General features: G+C 39.5%; 1 protein-coding gene across 13 annotated transcripts in view; it reads right to left on the bottom strand.

The window, feature by feature from the left end:
• Window positions 1-3,216: 3,216 nt before the first annotated feature.
• The window catches only part of TAMM41 (TAM41 mitochondrial translocator assembly and maintenance homolog), a 29,039-nt gene continuing 10,345 nt past the window's right edge, over window positions 3,217-21,910 (bottom strand). For 4 of the 13 annotated variants that reach the window (XM_032699163.1, XM_032699156.1, XM_032699161.1 and 1 more), the window contains 3 exons: window positions 19,797-19,859; window positions 4,483-4,617; window positions 3,217-3,602 (listed from right to left, as the gene is read on the bottom strand). In XM_032699163.1, the coding sequence (XP_032555054.1) occupies window positions 4,490-4,617; window positions 19,797-19,859 (191 nt within the window). In that variant the 3' untranslated portion in view covers window positions 3,217-3,602; window positions 4,483-4,489. Of the gene's footprint in view, window positions 3,603-4,482; window positions 4,618-9,473; window positions 9,647-9,994; window positions 12,212-12,605; window positions 12,816-19,796; window positions 19,860-21,910 lie in introns of those variants that run through there. The other 9 variants (XR_004359065.1, XR_004359064.1, XR_004359063.1 and 6 more) reach the window with 9 other exon arrangements.

Here is a 21,910-nt window from a genome sequence, read left to right as displayed (position 1 = left end):
TGTGCCCACTGCCTTGGGGAGCCTGGTCAGTGCCCAACCAGCCTCTGGGGGAAGAACCTTTTCCCGAGATCCAATCTAACCCTGCCCTGACACAACTTCAAATCAATGTGAACCCCACAAAGAGCCTTAGGGCTGCAGATTTGTGGTGGAACCCAAAAAGAACACAAGGCAACAGAAATGCCATGTCTCAGTGGAATTCTGCTCATGGTATTTCTCCTACCCAGCTCTTCCTCCCCTCAGTGTGATAGACACACACACTATTATAATAAATGCATAAGTATATAAATGGCAGCACAACTGTCTGTGTTTTCTCAAGAAAAAAAAAAGTACCAAGGCACAGCAAGGTTTATTTTAGATACTGAAACTGGGATTGGTGCATGAAATGGTGGAGGGAGCACAGCTCCCACATGTCGCCAGAGGTGCAGCCAAAGCAGCAGCCTGGCCAAGTGGTGTGGGAGGCTGCACAGAAGGGAACGGCCGGGGATGAACCCACACACCCTGCACTTGGATTCCTTGAAAGATTCAGATCCCATGAAAGGCCTGTGCTGTCCAGTTCCCATTTAAAAGTCTATCAAAATCATGCAAGAATAGCTGACACTGAAGTATTTTCATATCCTTGCGTGGACAGGTCATGAGATCCCCGGGCCACCAAAAGCTAGCCAAAAATGCATTCCAAACATTAAATGAAAATCCAGATTTAGACTCCACACACTCAGTATACCTAATAGAAACATTTCAGTTGCTAAAAAACTGAAAGGCATATAGTCTCATAATAATAATAATAAACATAATTTTATACATATTTTTAAACCTTTGTCTATGACATTTATACCAATATATGGTAATATTTATATTTTTAAAAATTAATATTGTATTAATAGACTACTGAAAAATATTTTCATTACCAGCTAACAAGAACAGAATTTTGATGACCTAATATTTGGAAAAATACTAGTCAGAATAATCTAAAACTTAAGAAAAAAAAGATATCAGAAAAAAAAAATGAAATACGGAAAACAAAACCACAGGCACTGGGAAAAGATCTGAACTAGACATTGGTACACATCACGAGAATTAATTGCTGCAGACTTTTTAATATGCATCTTTAAGAAAAAAGTCTGCCACTCTTGTTTATAACTGCTGGAGGGAATAGGTAGGAAGGGTTTCTTTGTTTAATGACACAGAGCTCCTGCGATGAGGAGGAGCTTCAAAAAGGAGAGGTCAAAACCAGCTTTTCATCCTTTGGATATTCTGTTACAGCTCCCAGCAAAAGTTTTACAACAGGATATTTACTAAACATCTAAAGAGTCTGAGGAACATCAGCTTGCTGGGAACAGTGACCCTGTGCATTCCCGTACAGACACTGCTGGTGCAGACAGACAGACTTCCCCACTGAAGTGAGCTGTAAACACTCGTTAAAACAAAAGGAATGAAGGGCAAGTTGTCAAACACTGGAAATCTTCGAAAACAGCATAAGAAAACCTTGTTGAAGCTGCTGAGTTCAACACAGGCTAATGTTCAGCGAAGCCACTCAAAAGGCAAATTCACAAATCAGTAAAGCAAACCCAGCCTTGGGTGATGAATGGGATTTTGTTTTGCTCGGCTGTTAAAATTTGTTTTCGTTTTTGCATGTACTTTCTAACTGAATGATATCAAAGGCTCTTTGCTGACTTGGATACCAGTAAAAATATACTTTGCTGAAACCCAAAAAGCGATTGAGACAGCTGAGGGTTCCTAGCTGAACTAAAACAAAAGTAGTGCTTCAAGCCTTAGGTAAGGCACCTAAGATATGATGCAAATCCTGGGACAGACTCCAGTTGCTACTCCTGTTCCAAATGTGTATTAATCACCAAAAATTAGTCACATTCTCCATACGGTATGGCCACTGCAACAGAAGATTTAACCCCTGCGTGAGGGAGCCGGGATCATTCCTGACAGTGCATCTCAGGTGCCGCAGGATCGATGTCTCCCGACTTCTCCTGCTGTGGATGTGCCAGTCACACAGAGATCTGCCACATCCCCCAGGCCCACTGAGCTCCTCAAACAATATGTTAGCACAGAAGCACAGAGAGACACCAGTATTTCACGAGCACCAAAAGCCGCCAAGTCATTTCTAAGTATGTTTTGAGAGTTACCACTGTTTCACAAAGTGTTTTAACACTTTTTTCTTCTTTTTAGTATAGAAGAAGGAAAGAACCTGAAACCAGAGGGGGAAACCTGTATACTAGCAAGTGCAGTTGCAGTCTGCAGGGAGATCTGATGGCCCAGTTCTACAGACCCTACTCAAACATTAATCTTGTAATTAAGCCTGACATCTGGTCCATGACCAACCAAGAAAATAAAACATTTTCACCATACCAAGAGTTGGTTAAAAATGCCTTGGGCAAGTACCTCCCTCCATGTGGGTCCCAACAGCAATAGCCTCATTACTGTGAAAGTCTGCAGTGTTCACCAGCCACGGGTGCTCCATGTGCAAAGGGACTCCAGCCTGGTTTGGTAAACTATTTTTGAGTGATTTCAGCTTCTAAGACTTGCAGCAGGGGGCACGTGTTGTGTGTTGCTTCAATCAACAATACAAGTGCAGAGCTAAAAAGAGATGGTTTCTTTTTCTTTAGGTGCCCATCTAAGGAAGTAATTTGCCAACTGGTATCACTGCATGTAAAAGAGGAATTTATGGAAGTTCTTCCAGTTTCTTACTGCAATCTCATTTAGTTTTTCGAACAGCAACAATGTCTGTTACAACAGAGAGGAATGCATGAAGTTACCTTGAGTCTGAAGAGAAGCCCAAGACATACTAAACTTTGCATGAAGATGATTAGGTTGGTGCCAAAAGCAAACACTTTTCCCAAAGCTATCACAAAACACCATTACTTGTCAGCTTAGTAAGGCATGTCATTGCTTCCCAATCTCTGTCAGTACAACTACAATGCATGCTTCCATTTATCCACACATTCTTTTAATAAAACAGGTTGATTTTACACCAAATGACAGCAGCTTTTAAAATCATATCTCAAAACACATTTTATCACACACAAATTATGCAGCCTCTGAAACAAACATCTTTTCTTCCATGTTAACACTCCTAAGCTCTGAATCTAAAACTCTTCCCTGCAAAAATCTGGGTTCATTTGCACTGCATCTCAAAGCTACCTTATATAAAAACACACCCAAAATCCAAAACACTGTGGAACATCAGACTTAAAAAGACACTCTAAATTTTTTTTGAAGATAGTTTATTATTTCATTAGACCATAATGTGTTAAATTGTAGTAATTCCAGACAGACAAGTTGATCCAAACTGTAAGTTGATGGAGATGGTTATTTATTACCTGCTTCAAGACAAAGCTTGTCCTCTTCATAATTGTCTGCCTCATCATCCAAAGGCAGATTAAAAGAGACAGTGTAATTTCAGTTGGAGCAGGGTCATAACAGCAGCATAATCTTCAAGCAAACAATGAGATACTTTCAGACTAAAACAGAAATATGAACACCACCAACTCTGTTCTTTCAGAACATTTAACCACAGGTACTTTTTGCTTGCTTTGTTCTAGGAAAGATTCCACCCTATGGATGTTCCCATAAGATGAAGACAGTCAAGATAGCTGAGAAAAAAAAAAAGTTAAAAATAAAGGAGTGTCAGATTAACAAACTAAAAGCAACCTTTGGTCACACCCACTGTTTTTAATTTGTCCAAGTTTTGTTAAACACTGATAAAAAGACAACAAATGGTTCACAGAGAGACTGAATGATGAGCTCAGTGTAAAAAAAAGGTCAGTATAACCATGATACACAAATGTAGATAAAGATTCAAAGCAGCCTCTTTACTGTACACTTTTTTCTTGTGCAACAAACACATACATATAATAGATTTAACTCCCTATTAGATTTGTATCCTTTCAAATAGGTCAAGAGGAACTTTAGTGCCACTGGGATCATTAAAATCATGGACTGGTTGCAATTCATGATAAGATGCAAATCTGTTTTTCTGAGTTTCCACACTAACTTATTGTAAGCTACATAATTGTAAGCTAACATTTCCAGGTTATAAGGAAAGGTTCTTCAGTCACCTGAATTTCTGCTAAACCAGCAGTAGGTGACTGGATAAGAGTAACATGCCTGCCTAAAGGAACTGGGCACCAGGAGACTGTCTAGGCCCTTAGGAATATCCCTCTGTCAGCTGTCCATGTGTCATGGAATCACACCATACTGGTCAAAGGTTGCACTCAAGGATCCTGGAGGTCTTTTCCAACCTAAATGATTCTATAATACAAGTAACACGTTTTCAATTTTATACTAAAAATTAGTCACAAACTCTAGACAAGGAACAGAGGAGACATTCTTTAAACAACAAAAAGAAAAGCAGAAAAACCCAGAACTTTACTTTAAAAGCACCTGTGCAAGTACAACCCTTAAATATAATCCACTTTAAAATATAAGCATTTTAAGCACAGTGACCATCTACTGTTGTCTTTACAAACTCACCTTCAAACTATGAAATTGCTGCTGACTCAGTCTTCTGCTTGGCAAGTGTAACCCAAGGATGCAGGCTCAAAGTTAACCAGGAGTGTGCAGAATGTGTACCATCTCCCCACCTAGGATTTATGCCCCAACACCAGACTTGGGAGGCAGTGAGGGGAGGAAAAAAAAGAGGGAAAAAAAAAAGAAAAAGAAAAAAAGAAATAGTCTAGAATTTATTGTGCAAATAATTTGGTTTTCAAAAGCCTTGCCCCAGGCTGTAATGCCAAAGCACTGTGACAATATCATGAGACAGACATTGGGAGGCTGCTTTATGTCAGCTCTGCCCCCTGTCCTGCACCACTTTTCAAAACATTTTAAGGAGCCAAACTTCTTGGCTCTCACTGTTGTCTCGTACAAGGAGTGAGCCAGACATTTCACCACTGCTAAGAGCAAGACAGCTTGAGGATGGCAACATTAAAAGAACAAACCAAAATCACAAACAAAACCAAAAAAACTCCATTGAATGCCCCCCCCCCCCTCCACCTTCATGCATCAATACCAAGGTTTGGAGAAGCTTTGGCAGGAAGCACAGATTAAAAAAATCATCCTCTGTGTGGGAGCAGAACCTTTCAAATTTACCAAGTATTTCATAGAGCTAGATAGATTCCATGTAGAGAAGTAATACAAATTAATTAAATAAATGAAATATTTTACCATTTACTTGGCCTGTTTAACCAGTAGGGGAGGTATCTTAAACATCAGGCTTGAGTCTTTCAGAGCAGGTCTCACAGTACAACAAAAGCAAGTGAAGGAACCAAAAGACATAGTGTTATGACCAGTTTTTGGTTTGTTTTGTTTTTAAAGACTGTCCCCTGTGGTTGCAAGCTCCCAAGAATCAAATTCTATTCAAATTCAAAAGCAGGAGGAATCCTCTATAGCCATGACACTTGCATGAAGTTTCAGTCAGTTCAGAACATTGCCTTTACAGCTGCAGTAAGTTCAATTTCTCAGGAAAAAAATTTGCATAATCGTCAAAATAGCCACCCACCACTAATGAAAAGGTTTGGGCAGAATGCTGAATTGTGAAGTCAAAAATGACATGAAAGTTCTACTGAAGGTGTAACTAAAATATTTGCAGCTTGCATGAATAATTTCAGAATGTATATAGTCCAAAGCTTCCTGTTCATGTACTAAAATTTAACCCATTTCTTAACATCTCTGATTTAACCAGTCTGAGTAAGAGGTTAAAATGTGCAAGAGTAAAGTGATTCCTGCCTCTCCCTAAGGCAGTCATTAAGTTCAGGATCAGTTAGCAACTGTGATGTAAATTTTTATCTAGAAAAACAGGTAAATAAGGTCACTGCAAAATTTTGTGAAACCTCAGTATCAAAAGTGACAGAGCAGCTGTTCACTCAGACAAAAAATATGCCAGAAAATACCTATGTAGAGGTAATGTCTCTTCTTCCTGCAGTAGATAATACAAAGAAAATTCATTTTCTACACAGAATATAGGCCAGCAGAACTGAGTTTGAAAATGAAGAATACTTCATCCTCTATCAACACCTTACCCATGAAAAACTATCAGACACACACTGACCTGGCATTCTGACCTTCAAAGCATATTTCTGTGTCAATTCTATTTTTAAATTAATTGCTGGGAAAAGGCATGAGTCACAACCCTGCTTGGATCCCCCTCCACTGGACACTCACCAAGGGCTCTGTTTATTCTGAAGTTTTCCAAGTCAGAACAGGATGTAGCATTACTACCTCAGTGTGGAGAACAAGGACCTCACAGTTCAGTTCCCTAAGCAACCCAGGAATACTGGCCTCTGGATCCATCTTTATCTTCCCAATTTGGCAAAGATTTTTGTTGCAAACATCAGGAAGCTCTGGAATACTCCAAAGTGCATCCCTCTAACAGAAAGGGATCCCACTAGCTCAGCTGTGTGCTAACCTACAGGCACCTTGTTTATGATCAGGTTGCAGCTGTTACTCCCCATCTGTTGGTCCAATTCCCTCACACTGAAGGTCAACCTAATCTAAAGAGAAGCCTTCCTGAAGCACAGGTGAGAAATACAGGCTCTGCAGTTAAAACTAAGTCAGGTGCACTCAATATAGGTGGTATTTGAGGGGTCCTACAGCCAACCAGCTGGAGAAACTCACTGCTCAAACACCTGGAAAATGGGAAATGTGCACATGATAAAGAACACATCCCACAAATGCTGATGGAGGAGGTCAGCATACTGTGTCCTACAGCTCTGTGCACTGCCCAAATCCAAAGTTTAGGAGCAGCCAAACATCCCACTGCTAGCCAAATGGGCTGCTCACAACAGTGGACAAGTTAACAAAGAAGTGGAAACCAGAATCTATGGTGATGTATCCAGTCAAATTTTGATTTCCCATTGTCATCTACTTCATTCCCTCTGAAGCACGAGATAGTTCCATACTTCACTGTGGGCACTGTGGGTCTCAGAGCCAGCCAGGCCCATGCTGCTGACTCACCTACGGAAATCCTTAGTGGTTTGATTGGCTCCAGGCTCTTCATTACAAAGAAGCCTTTTAAGACATCAGAAATAAATCATCTGCCTGGTTGCCTTTAATGAAAGCACTGTTACACAGGAAAAAGAGGGAGGGAGTATGAAACAATATCCATGTGGGACAGCGAAACCAAAAAAGAGGGATGTCTGAAGAACAGAATGAAAGACTTGAGAATTAAGTCAAGAAGAGAAACAATAAAGCAGTATGGAAATGGAGCAGGAAGGTATAAGCAGGAAAGTTACAAATGGAATGAAAAGCTAAAGTGACTATTTTTTGTGAAAGAGCAAACACCTCATTAGGACAAAGAGTTAGTAACATATTCCCATGTACCAAGTTCCCATTCAACAATCACGAGTTATTTTAGTGCATTACAGCTGTACAACCGTAAGAAATCATTTCCACATACTGTTGAGGAACTTCAAAAGCAACTAACAAGTCTGAAATCAATCTCTCTTCTCTTAAAAGTCTCCCAGAGCAAGGCGTTGTAACAACTGCCCCAAGTATTCCCTATTAACAATCGAGAGGAGCCCAGGCTGAGCTGCTCAGGGCTATGATTCATTCATGGCACTCTGCCAAAAAAATAAATACGTTCAAGACCAATGGCCCCAAGGGGAAAGGTAGGCCACTTCTTAAAAGGCACAGAGATAAATGATTTACAGAACAGAATACAGTTGAAGATTTCAGCCTATATGGATGATGAAGAAGGACTTAAGATAAGTCTCACAAAGATTTAGTGCACAGACTTAGATACTGGCAATGTATCAACAGATGGAGTGAACTAGGAACTATTAAACTGGGATTTGCAAAACTCTCTCCAAAGAGCAAGAAGCGACCCATTATAGTGCTGTACACAAAGGAAGTTCATAAAGCCAAATCAAGATATGCAGGGGGTATCCAGCAATGTAAGACAAACATGACCAGCTCAGGTTACAGGCAAACTTCAGTAAAGTAACACCTGTAGAGGGGCAGAGCAATCCACGGTAGGACAAACAGTGTAAGGGTTGGGAGGGCCTGATGCCACACAGCATCTGCTGCACATAAAAATGGTTAATTAGCTGCCAGATAGCAAGCAGTATGTTACCTTTTTTTTTCTGGGAGAACCTTATTTCTTGAATAAATGGCCTTGCTCAGCTAGCAAGGTGCAGGATGAAGACTGCTGTTTCACTGCAGGAATGAGGCCAACTCATTCTCACATCACAGACTTGTCTTCTAATGTTTTGAAGCACCATTTCAGGAGCAAGCAGCTTCTGAAACACCAAACCCACTCTTAAATGTGTCTTACTTTAATATTCAGGACATTATCTTTGACTGTATTACTAAGGGTTTTTAAAGAAAGCTGCTCTTTCAAATGCTTCCCTAGAGTTACAACTGCATTTCATCATTAAAAAATTCCCCAAACTCACCAATAGTGAGAAACTGCAGAGAAGGAGAAACACTGAGCTTCTCAGGATACAAGACATCCCCACAAGATACTCTATTTAAAGTTCTGGTGCACACATATCTCCAAGGCATCCTCTCTCAACAGAAGGGAAAACAGCCACAACTTCAAGGTAACAAATAAAAATCACCAGTGAATGAGCTGTTAGAATCCAGCCTTTACTTATGTGGCAGCCGTATCCCAGGAGGGGGTCAGCCATGTCCAACTGTACTGTACAACTCTCTACATCAAGGATTTGTACAATTTTTTTTACTCCTGTAGATTCAAGGCCAAGCTATATGTTGCCATTATGTCAAAAAGGAATTACATCCCTATTCAAAAACAGTGCTAACCTATGCATTTTAAATCAAGCATGTGATTAAATGCTCTGCTAATAGGAATTCTCAACCAGATGTTGAGCAATCTTATGACACATGACCCCTCTCAACCAGTGCTTGAAGCAGTTACAATTTATGGTTTCCTATCCTGTGGTGCTGTTATTTAACCAGGTTAAAAAGCCCCAGTCTCACCTCTTTGTGTTAAGGAAACAAAAGAAAAGAGTGCACGGGTTCGTCAGGATGGTTTTGTTCAATATTACTCCCTAGAATGCCTTATGATGTTTAAAACTTCACTACATTCCACTATTACAGGAGGAAGGAATGAGCTTATTAAAATCTAAGTGTCTTAGTTTTGCCACTGCCTCTTTTTTTCTTAATTTGGTCATATTGCTTATTCTATGGAAAACTTTTGGCTCCATCTGTGCACCACAGATGTCCTTTTGTTTTCTGTCAGCCTGTAGATTTCTATGCAATGCCTAGTAAAGCCTGCATCCTTGAGGGAATTATGGGAATCAGAAGTGCAATAGTTACATTTTCATTTATGGACACAAAGAGGAAATAAATGAGGTAAAATCTGCAATAACATTTTAGTTGTTAGCCTTAATTATCTGGTAATGTATTCAGTATATGGAATAGATTTCTAACAGTCCAGTGTGCAGCAACTGGCACTTCTTAAAAACACAAAACCAACTCTGTTTTTCTGCTTACAGTGTTCATTTTCCAAAAGTTGACTAGAGGAACAGAATTCACACAGAAAAATACAGGTTCGCTAGGAACGATCTCTCTGAATTTGTCGAGGACAAATCCTCACCAGTGGTTGGCGTCCTCTTCTTTGGAAGGAGCGAAGGCTCTCTTAGACCCCTTCCCACACAGCCTTCAAGGAAAAAGAACAAAACTACAAAAGATAAATACGATAAATACTTTTGCTAACTACTTATGCAGAGGGATATGTTTGAAATTGTCCCATTTCCTACAAGGATAATTTATGTGCTGACAATTTCAGTTTTCCAATTTTTTTGTATCCTAAGACTTTCACAGATGAGGACTTCCCTCCCTCCTTCCCTCCCCAGATACTACCCTGGACCCTACTAAAAATTTTCTAACACCAGATAAAAAATCAGTGTTGTGTCTATGCTGCTGCACATGTGCCCAAGTGTTCCCCTATAGAGCATTTCATTTGGGACCAACTAATCAAAGCTGTCACCTCGTTAGATGACTAAACCAGGCAGTTCTCACTTCTTACCTGGTAACTCTTTCATTCAGAAGGCCATGGCTCCATCCTGAATCTTTTCTCAGGCTGTTCATTTGTCCAAAAGCTTTGTATCTGTCGGGGTCTGTTTCTAGCACTGGGATCAGTGTTTTCTGTTCTTAAGAGCTTCCCACCGAGCACACCTAAGCAAGTCAACATCTGATTTCAGATTTCTTTCACTAGAGCTTATGCTGAAACGTTAAAAATGGTATGGCTACTGTAAGCCCTCACTTAATTAACTCATATGAGGTTAATTTTAAGGTGGATAGGGTGTATTATGTATAAAAGACTTCTAGATTATCTACAAAGGAACCTCTTTGTGCAAACAAAAAAATCCAGCCAAAACCCAAGTTAAGTTTATTTAAGCAGTGGCTTAAAGCCCCTGGTTACATTTCTTATATGGTAAACTTTCCAAGTTGGGGAATTTGGCCTCTTCCATTAGTAAGAGGGGACAGGGAATGCTAATACTACACATACAAACATTCTTCATCACCATAAAAAGGGTCATGAGCCTTCTAATATCAGCAAAGGGACATCTGAGGGGATTTGGCTCACACATTCTGATCTATCACCAATGGATAATGCAAAGTTTTAGGAATCTACCTATGGCCTTAGAAATTTTCACAGTAATTTCTTTACTATTTCACAGGAATAATATTTTTCAAGATAATAATTTTAAAAAGGGGACACATTTATTTCCTGACTCTGGTTTAAAATTTCAAACTCAAATATTTAAAAATAATCAATATTTTAAAGTTGTCCTATGATTAAAGTAAGCCTGCATGAGTCATATTACATACAATAGTATATTTTCTGTTGTCTTTCTTAAATTCATGCTTTGAACTGCTCCCTGGAAACAATTAGCAGATAACTTCATTCCAATAATTTAAAGTGAGATCACTAAATTGAATGTAGCTTGAGATAACCCTACTGATCAGATAATACACAAGAAAAAAAAACAAACATGCTAATCAGGAAAGATACATTTTATTTCCATTTTTTACCATTAAATTATTTTTATCATTGACATTTTCACAAACAAAATTAAATCTTGTCTCAATTTATTTCTAATAAGATAAACTTCGCAAAGTAGGAAACCCACCTGAGTGTGAAAAATATTCTGTTTACAAAAGATCCTCCAAATTTATTGCCCCACACATGAAAACTGCCAGAAATGTCCAATCTTTAATGGCATGATTGACACGTTATGTAAAACTCCAATTTTCTTTAGTTTAGCTAATTTTTAAAGGGAAAACAAGTTTCACCTTTGTGGACAGTATTTTCAGGGGAAAAAAAATAAAATCAAAGAATCAAACAATATGTGCTTTTGTTCATAATATTCCCAACTTCAAAGTGCTTTGATAGAATCTTTTGCCAAACAACACATATTTCATAAGTCTGCACAAGTAGGTCCATGGAATTATGATTTTCCCTCCAACTCTGGCTCTTCTGACAAGGCTGAGGCATGAGTTGGGCAGTTTTCATCTCAGGCTCATAAAAGGATTTTTATGAAAGGATTGAAACCTGACACCTGACAAGCTGCTCATTTCTCTTTCCCACACTGAAAGTCACCGTGGAAGTTTTTTGGATTCAGAATGTCACACGTGAGAAGAAATGTCCTTTCCATAAGGTCTGCTGTGCAGAAGCATCCAGTGAGGATCCTCAGAAGAATTCTAAGGATGAACTTGTCAATGCAGAAATGTGAAAGGACAGTTTCTTATCTACACAAAATTCAGCGGGCTCTCCAGTTCCATAAGTCCCTGAAAGAACTTGACTATTTTGAAAGAGCCTGAGGGTATTTTGGAAAATAAAGCTAGCAATACATAGAAAATGAGTGGCTTTGGGTTTTCATTCATATGTACAATCAATTCTTTTTACTAGGGGTTTCTGAAAATCCAAGCTCTAGTACACAAGAAAATACAGTTCAGTATTTACAGAGTAGAATTCCTTTGCCCTATTACCAGCAAACCTTCTCCCATTAAAAAGTTCCTATTTCATTCATAAAATTGGGCATGTAAATCATTAGAATGGACTTCTTAAATGCATTGTAATCTTCTCAAGTATGCAAAGTGGCATCTGCAAAATATTTAGATAAAAAGTACCATTTATTTACCCATACATACTACGTCAAGACTCAAGATGTCTTCCTTAACCATCCCTTTGTCATTTTATATAATTTCTTCATACTGTAAGTTACAGATTTCTTTGCCCCTAAAAAAAAAAAAAGGACAAAAAAAAAGACAAAATGAAAAATCTAAACATTTAGGAAGGCTGACTCAGAAAATAGTTTTTACTACACCAAGTGAAGTATTTCCATGGAGGAATGACAACCTAATCCACCAGGCAGATATGCAAATAACCTTCATAACATAGTAGATAATGACACAAAAAAACCCTTTAATAGTATCAAAGTATGTACAATAAACAGGTTCATTCTGAAGGCCTGACAATGTTGTATACAAGCACATTGTACAGACAATAACCGAGGGATAGCAAATGTAGAGATTCCTGCTGAAACAATTAACTGGTGCAGAGGGAAACTTCTCCTTCACATCACTGTTTCTAAATGCTACATACAGGAAGGCTTTTAACGCATCTGTGTGTACTGCAGATCCTCACCAAACTAATACACTGTGCTTTTTCAAGCCCTTTCTCATCTACTGCAAGGTATGTCCAGCTGAGTAGGATTCCACTCTGGCTGGTAATGGACACCAGCAACCTGCCAGATTCCACTGTGCAGCAGGACACCTAAGCAGGACTGTTTGGAGGATTCCAGGCTGCTCATTAGCCATGCAGGTTACTTAGTTGGCCATGCCTGTAAGAAGAATCTAGTTGTCAAAGCAGTTTGGTTCTTGAGACAGGAGCCCAATTCCCAGATTCTGGAGATTAGATGAAGAACCTCAAGCTATGCCCAAAGCTATGCAGCCAAAATTTTACTGAAGGGATAAAGGGGAAGGAGTGAGAGGGCTGAACCAGGACAAAAGAACATCCTGCTCAAGCACAAGCAAAATCCACGTGACTGGTAGATAACAAGCTCTACACTTCCACCCCCTCCTGGGCCAATTCCTGGTGCCAAGCAGTTGTTAGACAGCCGTGCTTAGTGCCATACACTGGGCACCTGCCTGCCTTGTTGGAGACCAATTCTACAGCTAGAGCTGAGAAGCATCACGCTGATGCCCACCTCAACTACATATTTAATCAAACCCTGCAGACCATCAGCAGCCCAGGCACTGCTATGCAAAGGCTCTTGAATTAAAAGTGAAAACAGAGATCTGGGTTTGTCATAGGAACTGTGTTGCTGACTGTTAAGGTGCAAATCTGTTCTGGTTTCAACAAGTTGTAAAGTACACTGTAACTTCCTTGAATATTTTGTTATTGCCTCATGCCAACTAGGTACAAGGGCAGGTACAATTTCATAACTGACAGAATGGTACATCTGCCAGAGAATAAAACTGCTCAATCTGCGTGCTTAGGAGATGATACTGAAATGATGGGTCTGGAACACCAGGCAAGGCACATACCCAGCTGAACTGAAAGCAGCAAAAATAATGAGATGATGACAAGCAGCTATACTTTGGAGACACTGCCAGTATCAGAGGTGTACCATGGACCTCAATGTGAAAAGCGTCACGAGGATGTTGCCTGGACCAATTTTGCATTAGAATAACCTGCTGTCACTTGGTTATAACAAACCTCATATGAAGCCAGAATAGCTGCCATACTCTAGCACTCTCCTGCCCACAAGTAGCGAACTCTGGTAAATATCACACCATCACACTGAGCCTACAGTGAAGGCAGGAATGTCTCAGTTTTCATAAAGATACAGCAGCAGTCGTTGCCTCCAAGCATTTAGGAGTTTTAGATAAGAAGGGACCCAGGATGACTCCCACACAATTTGTGAAGTGCACCCTTAGAGTTAAACACTTAAATTCTACCAGCCGTCTCTTACAGACCAAGAATAAACAAAAGACACAGCCTGTTGCTGAGTTTAGTCATCTAGTATTTGTAAACTTAAAACCAAAATACTGTTACTTTTGGCATTTCAGTGGGGTCCTGAGATCGAAGCAAGTGGAGCTACTTGTTTTTCCATCTTTCAGCTTTTTTTGTTTAAAATACTCCCCAAAACAAACAAACAAAAAAACCCAACATAAGACACAGTGACTTTTCAGCTTACAACACAGTTCAATCACACCCTTACAAATTCAAAACTGAAAAGGCAAGTTTTTAATGCTGCACAAGAAGCTTTAATTTTGACACTTAAATGCAGAGATCGAAAGTATGGTACGTTACACTTACTTGTGTTTGGCCACAACAACCCCATGCAGCGCTACAGGCTGGGCACAGAGTGGCTGGAAAGCAGCCAGGCAGAAAGGGACCTGGGGGTACTAATTGACAGGAAGCTCAACATGAGCCAACAGTGTGCCCAGGTGGCCAAGAAGGCCAATGGGATCTTATCCTCTATCAAAAATAGCGTGGCCAGCAGGACCAGGGAAGTGATCCTTCCCCTGTACTCTGCGTTGGTGAGGCCACACCTTGAGTATTGTGTTCAGTTCTGGGCCCCTCAGTTCAGAAAGGATATTGAGGTGCTGGAGCGGGTCCAGAGAAGAGCAACAAGGCTGGTGAAGGGACTGGAGCATAAGTCCTATGGGGAGAGGCTGAGGGAGCTGGGGTTGTTTAGCCTGGTGGGGGTTGGTCTCTTCTCTCAGGCACTCAGCAATAGGACAAGGGGGCACAGGCTTAAGCTCCGCCAGGGGAAATTTAAGTTGGATATCAGGAGAAAATTCTTTACAGAGAGAGTAATCAGGCATTGGAATGGTCTACCCAGAGAGGTGGTGGTTTCACCATCCCTGGAGATTTTTAAACGCAGATTGGACGTGGCACTGAGTGCCATGATCTAGTAAATGGACTGGATTTGGACCAAGGGTTGGACTCGATGATCTTGGAGGTCTTTTCCAACCCAATTGATTCTATGATTCTATGATCTTTTATGTTTATCTAACTGAACACCTCACAAGACTGACTAAAAATACACAGAAGCAATTTAGCCATAAGGCACACAGTATGACAGACCAGAGTGCAAGGAAAGATATTCTGGAACAAGCACCACAGGTTTAGCCATCTACTGCACTGGTCTTTTCTTGGGGAGAGGGAGGAGAGGAGGGTATGATCATTTTTAATTTGAAAAAGACCTTAGAAAGCAATCAAATGAAGATAAAATATTTCAAGTGAAAAGATACATTCGGTATTGACAGTCTAGAGTAGCAAGAAGTCAAACGAGTGTGCAGTAACAAGGAAAGGTGCATGCTCTGTTTCTGAGGGCAAAAATCCTATGATAAATACGCTGCATAGAATCAGTTTTACACTTCTGGTGCCTCTAACTGCAATTTAAATAAGCTCAGCTTTATCTTTCGTAAGAAATAATCCATACCTGTATTCTGAACTTACAAACCCGCTGTATCCCATATGTATGCTCTAACTTTTCTACAATTAATAGGTTTTTGTAAAAGCGAGCACACTACTGAAGTCATGACAGGCTTTTCTTTGCAGCACCTCAAACAATAAGTGAATAATCATGCAAATTCCAAGGCGACTCACATATCCACATTGGAATTGCACACAGGGTAAGAATTCCAGTTGCAAAACAAGGCCAGGCTGAGCTCGGGCATAGCACATAAATAAAAGAAGTGATTCCAATCTCCACAGTTAAAACTGTGTGTATGGCTTTGAAAATGACTGTCCAGTCTCCCAGGTACTGTACATGCAGGATCCAGCCCCTCCAATACGGGAATTGCTCTGACAGGATGGATGCTGTTGTGCCATTCCAATGAAGTCAGAGTACTTGTGGAAGCGCAGGATAATGTGGCAGACCAACAGCAACGCAGCTGATTCAGCCCTGCAGGACTGGAATTAACTGTGCTGGCACTGCAGCCTGCAAGTCAGCTTGTTCTACCAGCCTGCCAACTCACCCTGCCTCCTGAAGCAGCTCAACAGAAAGAGATTTTTCTCTTTCTTATTTTCCCCCTGCAGGGAGCACTCCACTGAACTCCACCCACCAGAGGCTTATGGAATGAGATGCTTACATTTCTGCCCCACCACATCAGCCTGCAAAGGAAAATGCAGGTTTATACATACAGCTGGTTTCTTAAAGCAGCCCTCAGGGTGATGAGTCACATCTGTAGTAAAAGTTAATGGTTGTAATTATGGCTCAGTCTCAGAATCTGAAGCAGTTGACCCACATAAAAATGTCTTTCTTACTTCAGCTATGAATGTACGACTTGGTGGTTCCACCTCCCCTTCAAATTTTTCCACTATAGGATACAGAACAAAGGCCTAATGCACATGGGACCGAGACCACAGCATCTCAGTGTAAACACAAGTTGTATCTGGTTTTACTTAACAATCTGCACTGAGTTTTTTGGAAGTGTTAGCGTTGTAAGACAGCAATTTGGCTGAAGTCCCCTAAAGTTTCCTGGTAGATATGCCTGGATGTAGTATTCCTTACTTCCTTTTAAAAAGAAAGACTGATGTATGTACTGCTGAAGAGCTGTCATGTGGAGGCAAATAGTTACATACTGATAGTGTGTCATGCATAGACATATGCAAACTTTGTACACATATTCCCAGTGAAGTTGGTGGCAATGCAGTATCTGCTCAGGCAACTGATGAAGACATCAGTTATCTGAACTCTACAGAGTATTTTACATGTAAAGCTGATCCTTTAAGTTTAAAAGAATCCTTGAATACACAAGGATAAGTATACTAATATCTCAATTCTAAGAAAACAAATGTTATTCAGAGCATTTGTGTTAACTTAAAAGTATCTTGAACAAATGCTTCAACTGATGATTTAATTAATAGTATTGTATTTATAGAAAAATTTTCAAGGCTTGCTGCATTCCTCGAGTGAAATATAAAGAAGAAATCCAAGCTAAGTAAGTATCAACATCTCCTTCAGAGGAGCTAAATATAAGAGCTGCAGGGATAGTTCCCAAAGACCATGCAAACTCTGGCTACATGGGAAAACAAATTAAACCATGGTGCCATCTCTAATGAGAAACAGAGAGGCAACCTCACCACAGACTCGAAGAAATGCACAAGCACATTTTCAAAAACTAAATAGGGCATTTAACAACAAACAAAAACACAGAGCTAGAGCTCAACTTCAAAACCACATTGGCAGAGAAAGATGAAAAAAGTTCTCTTAAATGGGTTGAAATTCTTTATTTTGCTTGTGCTCCTTGCCAATAATGTTAATACCCAGCATGCCACCTCAGCACAACGATTGCTGATTTAACATTTAGCATTCAATTTAGAAATATGCTGTACATTGGACAGCCATGCTATGGACCAGAGTAGGCATTTCAGTTTTTTTGGTTGTTAAGGTAAAACAATCAGCTAAGGAAAAGATATTGTGTCCTCCCTTACATTCCAAAAAGAACGATGGCCAGGTAGTGAAAACTAATTCTTCCTCAAACAAACTATTTATACAGTTACTAGAAACAGCAAAAAAAAAAAAAAAGTCAGAGCTTATTTAATGAAGCCACAGATTTCATGAATCTCTTTAATAATTCTCTTATTTTAAGCTACTATTCTTGACCTAAGCATTGCAGAAGGTCAGAGCCATATACTTTTCCTAAAGTCTCTACTAGAAAGCGTGAAAATAGGTCTTAGGGGAGCAGAATATTAGACAAGATTTGGACAAAGAATGAAGAAATATGGCATCCTTAGGAATTGAATTTAAAGCTCCACACTTCCCTGTAAGACACATTCCTTGCATGAGTCAAGCAGCTACTCCAATGCAGGAGCCACCCTGTGTTGTGCACATTCTGTGTCTCCAGGAATGTGGAGAGCCCCAAGGACTGGCACAGCCACGGCAGCAGCAGTACTTCTGCCCCTAGGAATGCATTTTTAAATTAAGAAACTGTACTTGAGAGAAAATCTTCATGAGAAGATACAGCAAGATTTAACATAATCATAAGTGTTTGGAGAGAAATATTTAAAAAACCAAAAAAGGCAACAAAAAAAACAAAAAAACCCAAAAAAACCCAAAAAAAACCAAAAAGCTTTTACTAACTAACTCCTAAACCCACGGACACCCATTCCTCCTCAATTCCAGGGAAAATCACTTAAGATAATACAAACCTCACATCTGAAAAATCCATCAGTCCTGAATTCTGTTGCAAATGGTTTTGGCCAGATTCTGGCAGAAGACTGTAAATATGTTTTAAAAAAAGGAACTAAATTGTGCTAAAAGTAAGAAAAATCAACTCCCCTAGGGCCTCCTTGCTCAAATTTGGCTCGTGCTTGAGGCAAAGGATCCAAATTGCTTTGCTTTACCTAAATCAAACCACAAAAATATGTTTTCAACACTAAAACCACCAGTAGAAAATACATATTTTTAAATATGAGTGTTATTCTATGTTAACTTGCTGGTTAGGAGACAACTCGAGTTTGTTTTAAAGGGGAAAAAAAGCCACTGTATATAAAGCAAAAAGCAGTTAAAGGAAAGAAAAGGCATTTCCCAAATTACTAGTTTCAGGTGCACAAGCAGAAAACATGGTAAGAATCACAAGTCCTAGGACCCCACAAAAGTCCCAGTACCAACACAGGCTGTGATTTACTGCATGACATGCAAAAGGAGCTAATAACTCCCAGAGCGGATTTTCTGTCCATCAGAACAGACAGAAGGAGAGCATAAATAACCTAGAAAGCTCAGCTATCTCTATCCCTGCTCTTTAAGTTACACACAAACAGCTTTGCCCTACTGGGCAGTCAGGATAACTTTCCCAAGCACTGGATTCAATAGGATAACACTGTCTTTGACCCCTCCCCTACAATTATTTCACAAAAAAAATCTACGCTCCATGGATTTAGGAACAGATAGGATGCAAGTTGACATCTCTAAAAAAGGCATGTTATAATACCAGAATTCTTGACCACTAGCAGGTAATTTTGACAACAAACCCTAGAAGAAAAATGTACCTATTTGGTTGGAAACCTTACATTAGAAACTAACATCTGCCATGTGCTTAATTGATATATAACAAAATTGCTTTACTTAGATGGAGTTCTGTCTCCTCCAGCTACTAAAAGTTAGGCAATAGTTTTGTCAGACTTCTTCCATTTAATAGAACTAAACTATTAACAGACATATAAAAAGTAAAAGTGTTCCTGCTTATTTTACTCAGCAGACCTGTAATGGTTCTGAACACTGAAAGCTGTGTTTCTTTACTAGGGGTAGGAGGTGTAACATGGAGTCACCAACACCAATGGAGGGGAACAGCCTCTGCAGAAGTCTGGATAAGGATTGCTCAGTAGGAACCTCTATAGCTGCTTTTAAAACCAGTACTGGCATCATTTGTATATAATTGCTTTTGTGGAAGAACTAGGAATAGGTATGAATGAGTTCAGAAAATTATTTAAGCAACTTCAAGAAAGCATGAAGCCTTTTTAATGCAGAAAGTGCAGAACTAGTGCATATCAGCCAGATCTGGCCTGGACAGAAAATTAAACTGAACTCAGAAGTTGGTTTTTTCCTTACTTTTGGGTTGTCAGGGGGTTTGTTTATTTGTTTACAACTTGCACAGACTCCAGTTCCTTTTAGCATTTTACAATTTTGCAACAGTTACAATAAATCTTCTGCTTTAAATATTACTTTTATCTTCCAGGGGCTTTCAATTAAATGCACTAAAAGTTTAAAGAATAAACTCCTGTAACAAGATAGTCTTGGGGCCCTGTAATTTTTCCTTTGTGAAATTAAAAGACCTATGTTGATGGAAATCACACACATTCTTACCAGCTGTCAGTATGGTTTTAGCACTCTGCACTATACTGGAAGATCTCACAATTCCTGAAATGCCTGCAGAGAGAAAAGCACACAGATGTTATCCATCTTAGCAGTTCTGTGCCACTTTTTTTTTTTTACCCTCCAACATACACAAGTCAAATATTGTTCCAGTTATACAATCAAGCCAGCCTGAAAGTAAAACATACATAATGTTTTGTTTCTGCTCTGCTTTGTCATATTAATTGAAAATATTCTCTAAGCTATTTTATTTTATATATAACATACAGGAAAAAACCAAACCAGATCAATATTAAAACAGACAACAACCGGTAGGAATTGATCAAATAAATGTATTTAGAAGTCCCACTAAATCTCTACTAAGATAATTAGTCACAAAGGATTCAGAGTTGTTTCATCTAAGTGCTGGTATATCAACATTCTAGAACAGAACAAATTATACTTCATGATTACTTCAATATAAAATCGGGATTTTGCACTTCTCTGATCAAGTAGAGATGTCACTATTGTGCAGAGCTTGTCTGGCTTTTCTAAATTATCAGCTTTGAAAGATAAGTCTCATTTACCACTTTGCACTGTGCCACATTCAGTTCTCATTGTCCCGCGGTTCTTAGGTATTAATGGAAAAGTATATAAAACTTAAAAAATTTTTTTTCAGAAGTATTGGTATGTTTGTTCTAACACATAAAAGCATATTGATATGTAAAAAAGTACTGCACGTTACTAAATACTTTAAAAAAAATGTAGGAATGCAGTAGTCTCAGTTAGGCTTCCAAACTGAAAGATATTATCCTGCATTAACCACCTAGAATATAATTTCAAATCTTTTTAAACCCCTCTTTCAAAGCTACTTCCATAATGAAGAACAAAGTTTAGTGTAATCCATTAATAAGTAAGAGGGATACAATGTTCCACTGAAAATACTTTGAGGGGTAGGGAAGGGAAAGGAAGAAATCATATTGATCTAGCAAAATATCTAGGGATAATGCAATTCAGATTGAGTAATCAGCTTTGTCTTGTAGGATTCCCAAATGGCTTGTCCTGGCCTTCACTCAGACTGATGAATTAGGAAAATCTTTTGGCCACAAAAGTGAAAGGGGGGTTTTGATTTGTTCTCCTAAGAGTTTAAACTGCTTGGCCTGAGAAGACCAGATCTATTCAGCGTTTTGATACTGAACTGCTGCACCACTGTGCACAGCCACAGCCACGCCTGCAAGACCCTACAGAAACACAACCACAAGGATGATGAGCTCAGGGGGGATAACTTGGAGCTCTAAAATCATGTGCAGCTCACAACACTGCTCCTGGATTCAGCTTTTATCCTGTTACTGTTGCAGCCCAGCACAGAAGGTGGCACAGACTGTCATGAAAAAGCTGGACACCTCAATGTCCAGATGCAATTCATCCTATACTGCCAATGGAGAACTGCAAGTCTCAGGAGCTTTATTTCCCCAAACAGAAAACAGTCTAAAAGCTCCCTCAGCAGTTGGAGAGCGTCTAGTGGCTCCCAGGCACTGTAGGGGACTTTTGCTGTGCTCAAGGAGCTTGCAAAATTTGCTAACTGGAACTAAAAATCTGTCAAGTACTTCAAGTACTAAACATTTTCCTTTTTCTGCAGCATGTAAAAACATTGATGTCTGCAGCATTAGCTTTAACCTGCTCATATGACATAATCTTGCCTCAGAGCAGCTGTGATGATGAGACACACCTCAATCTTTTTCCTTAAAGCTTGAGTTCTCTGCCAGAGCTTGCATGTCTGGACTAACCAACATGATTGGGAAGGGTAATGTCAGCAAGACAGAAAATTAGCTTATCCTTGCAATGTGTGACTGGTAGGACACATAGCTCAGTATTTCGATGAAGTTATGCCTAAAGGTGTAAGCACTACAGAGTTAAGACAGTCTAAGCAGGCCACACTAATCCCTAGAGACTGTCTCTTCAGGACCCAAACCAAAACATATCTTCCTATATCACTAGGAATGCTATTTGCTAGTTTTTCAGATAACCTGTTTGCAATCAAAGAAGTCCAAACTCATGTTTTTAAGAAGGTATCTCGTGATTAATCTCTTGGGTTTTTCACCCTTCTCTTTAAACCATCCTTCTGA

Source organism: Chiroxiphia lanceolata, chromosome 11, assembly GCF_009829145.1.
Source record: "Chiroxiphia lanceolata isolate bChiLan1 chromosome 11, bChiLan1.pri, whole genome shotgun sequence".
Lineage (NCBI taxonomy): Eukaryota > Metazoa > Chordata > Aves > Passeriformes > Pipridae > Chiroxiphia > Chiroxiphia lanceolata.
The sequence above is the reverse complement of the archived record's forward strand: the minus strand, read 5'-3'. Positions and strand labels throughout refer to the sequence as shown.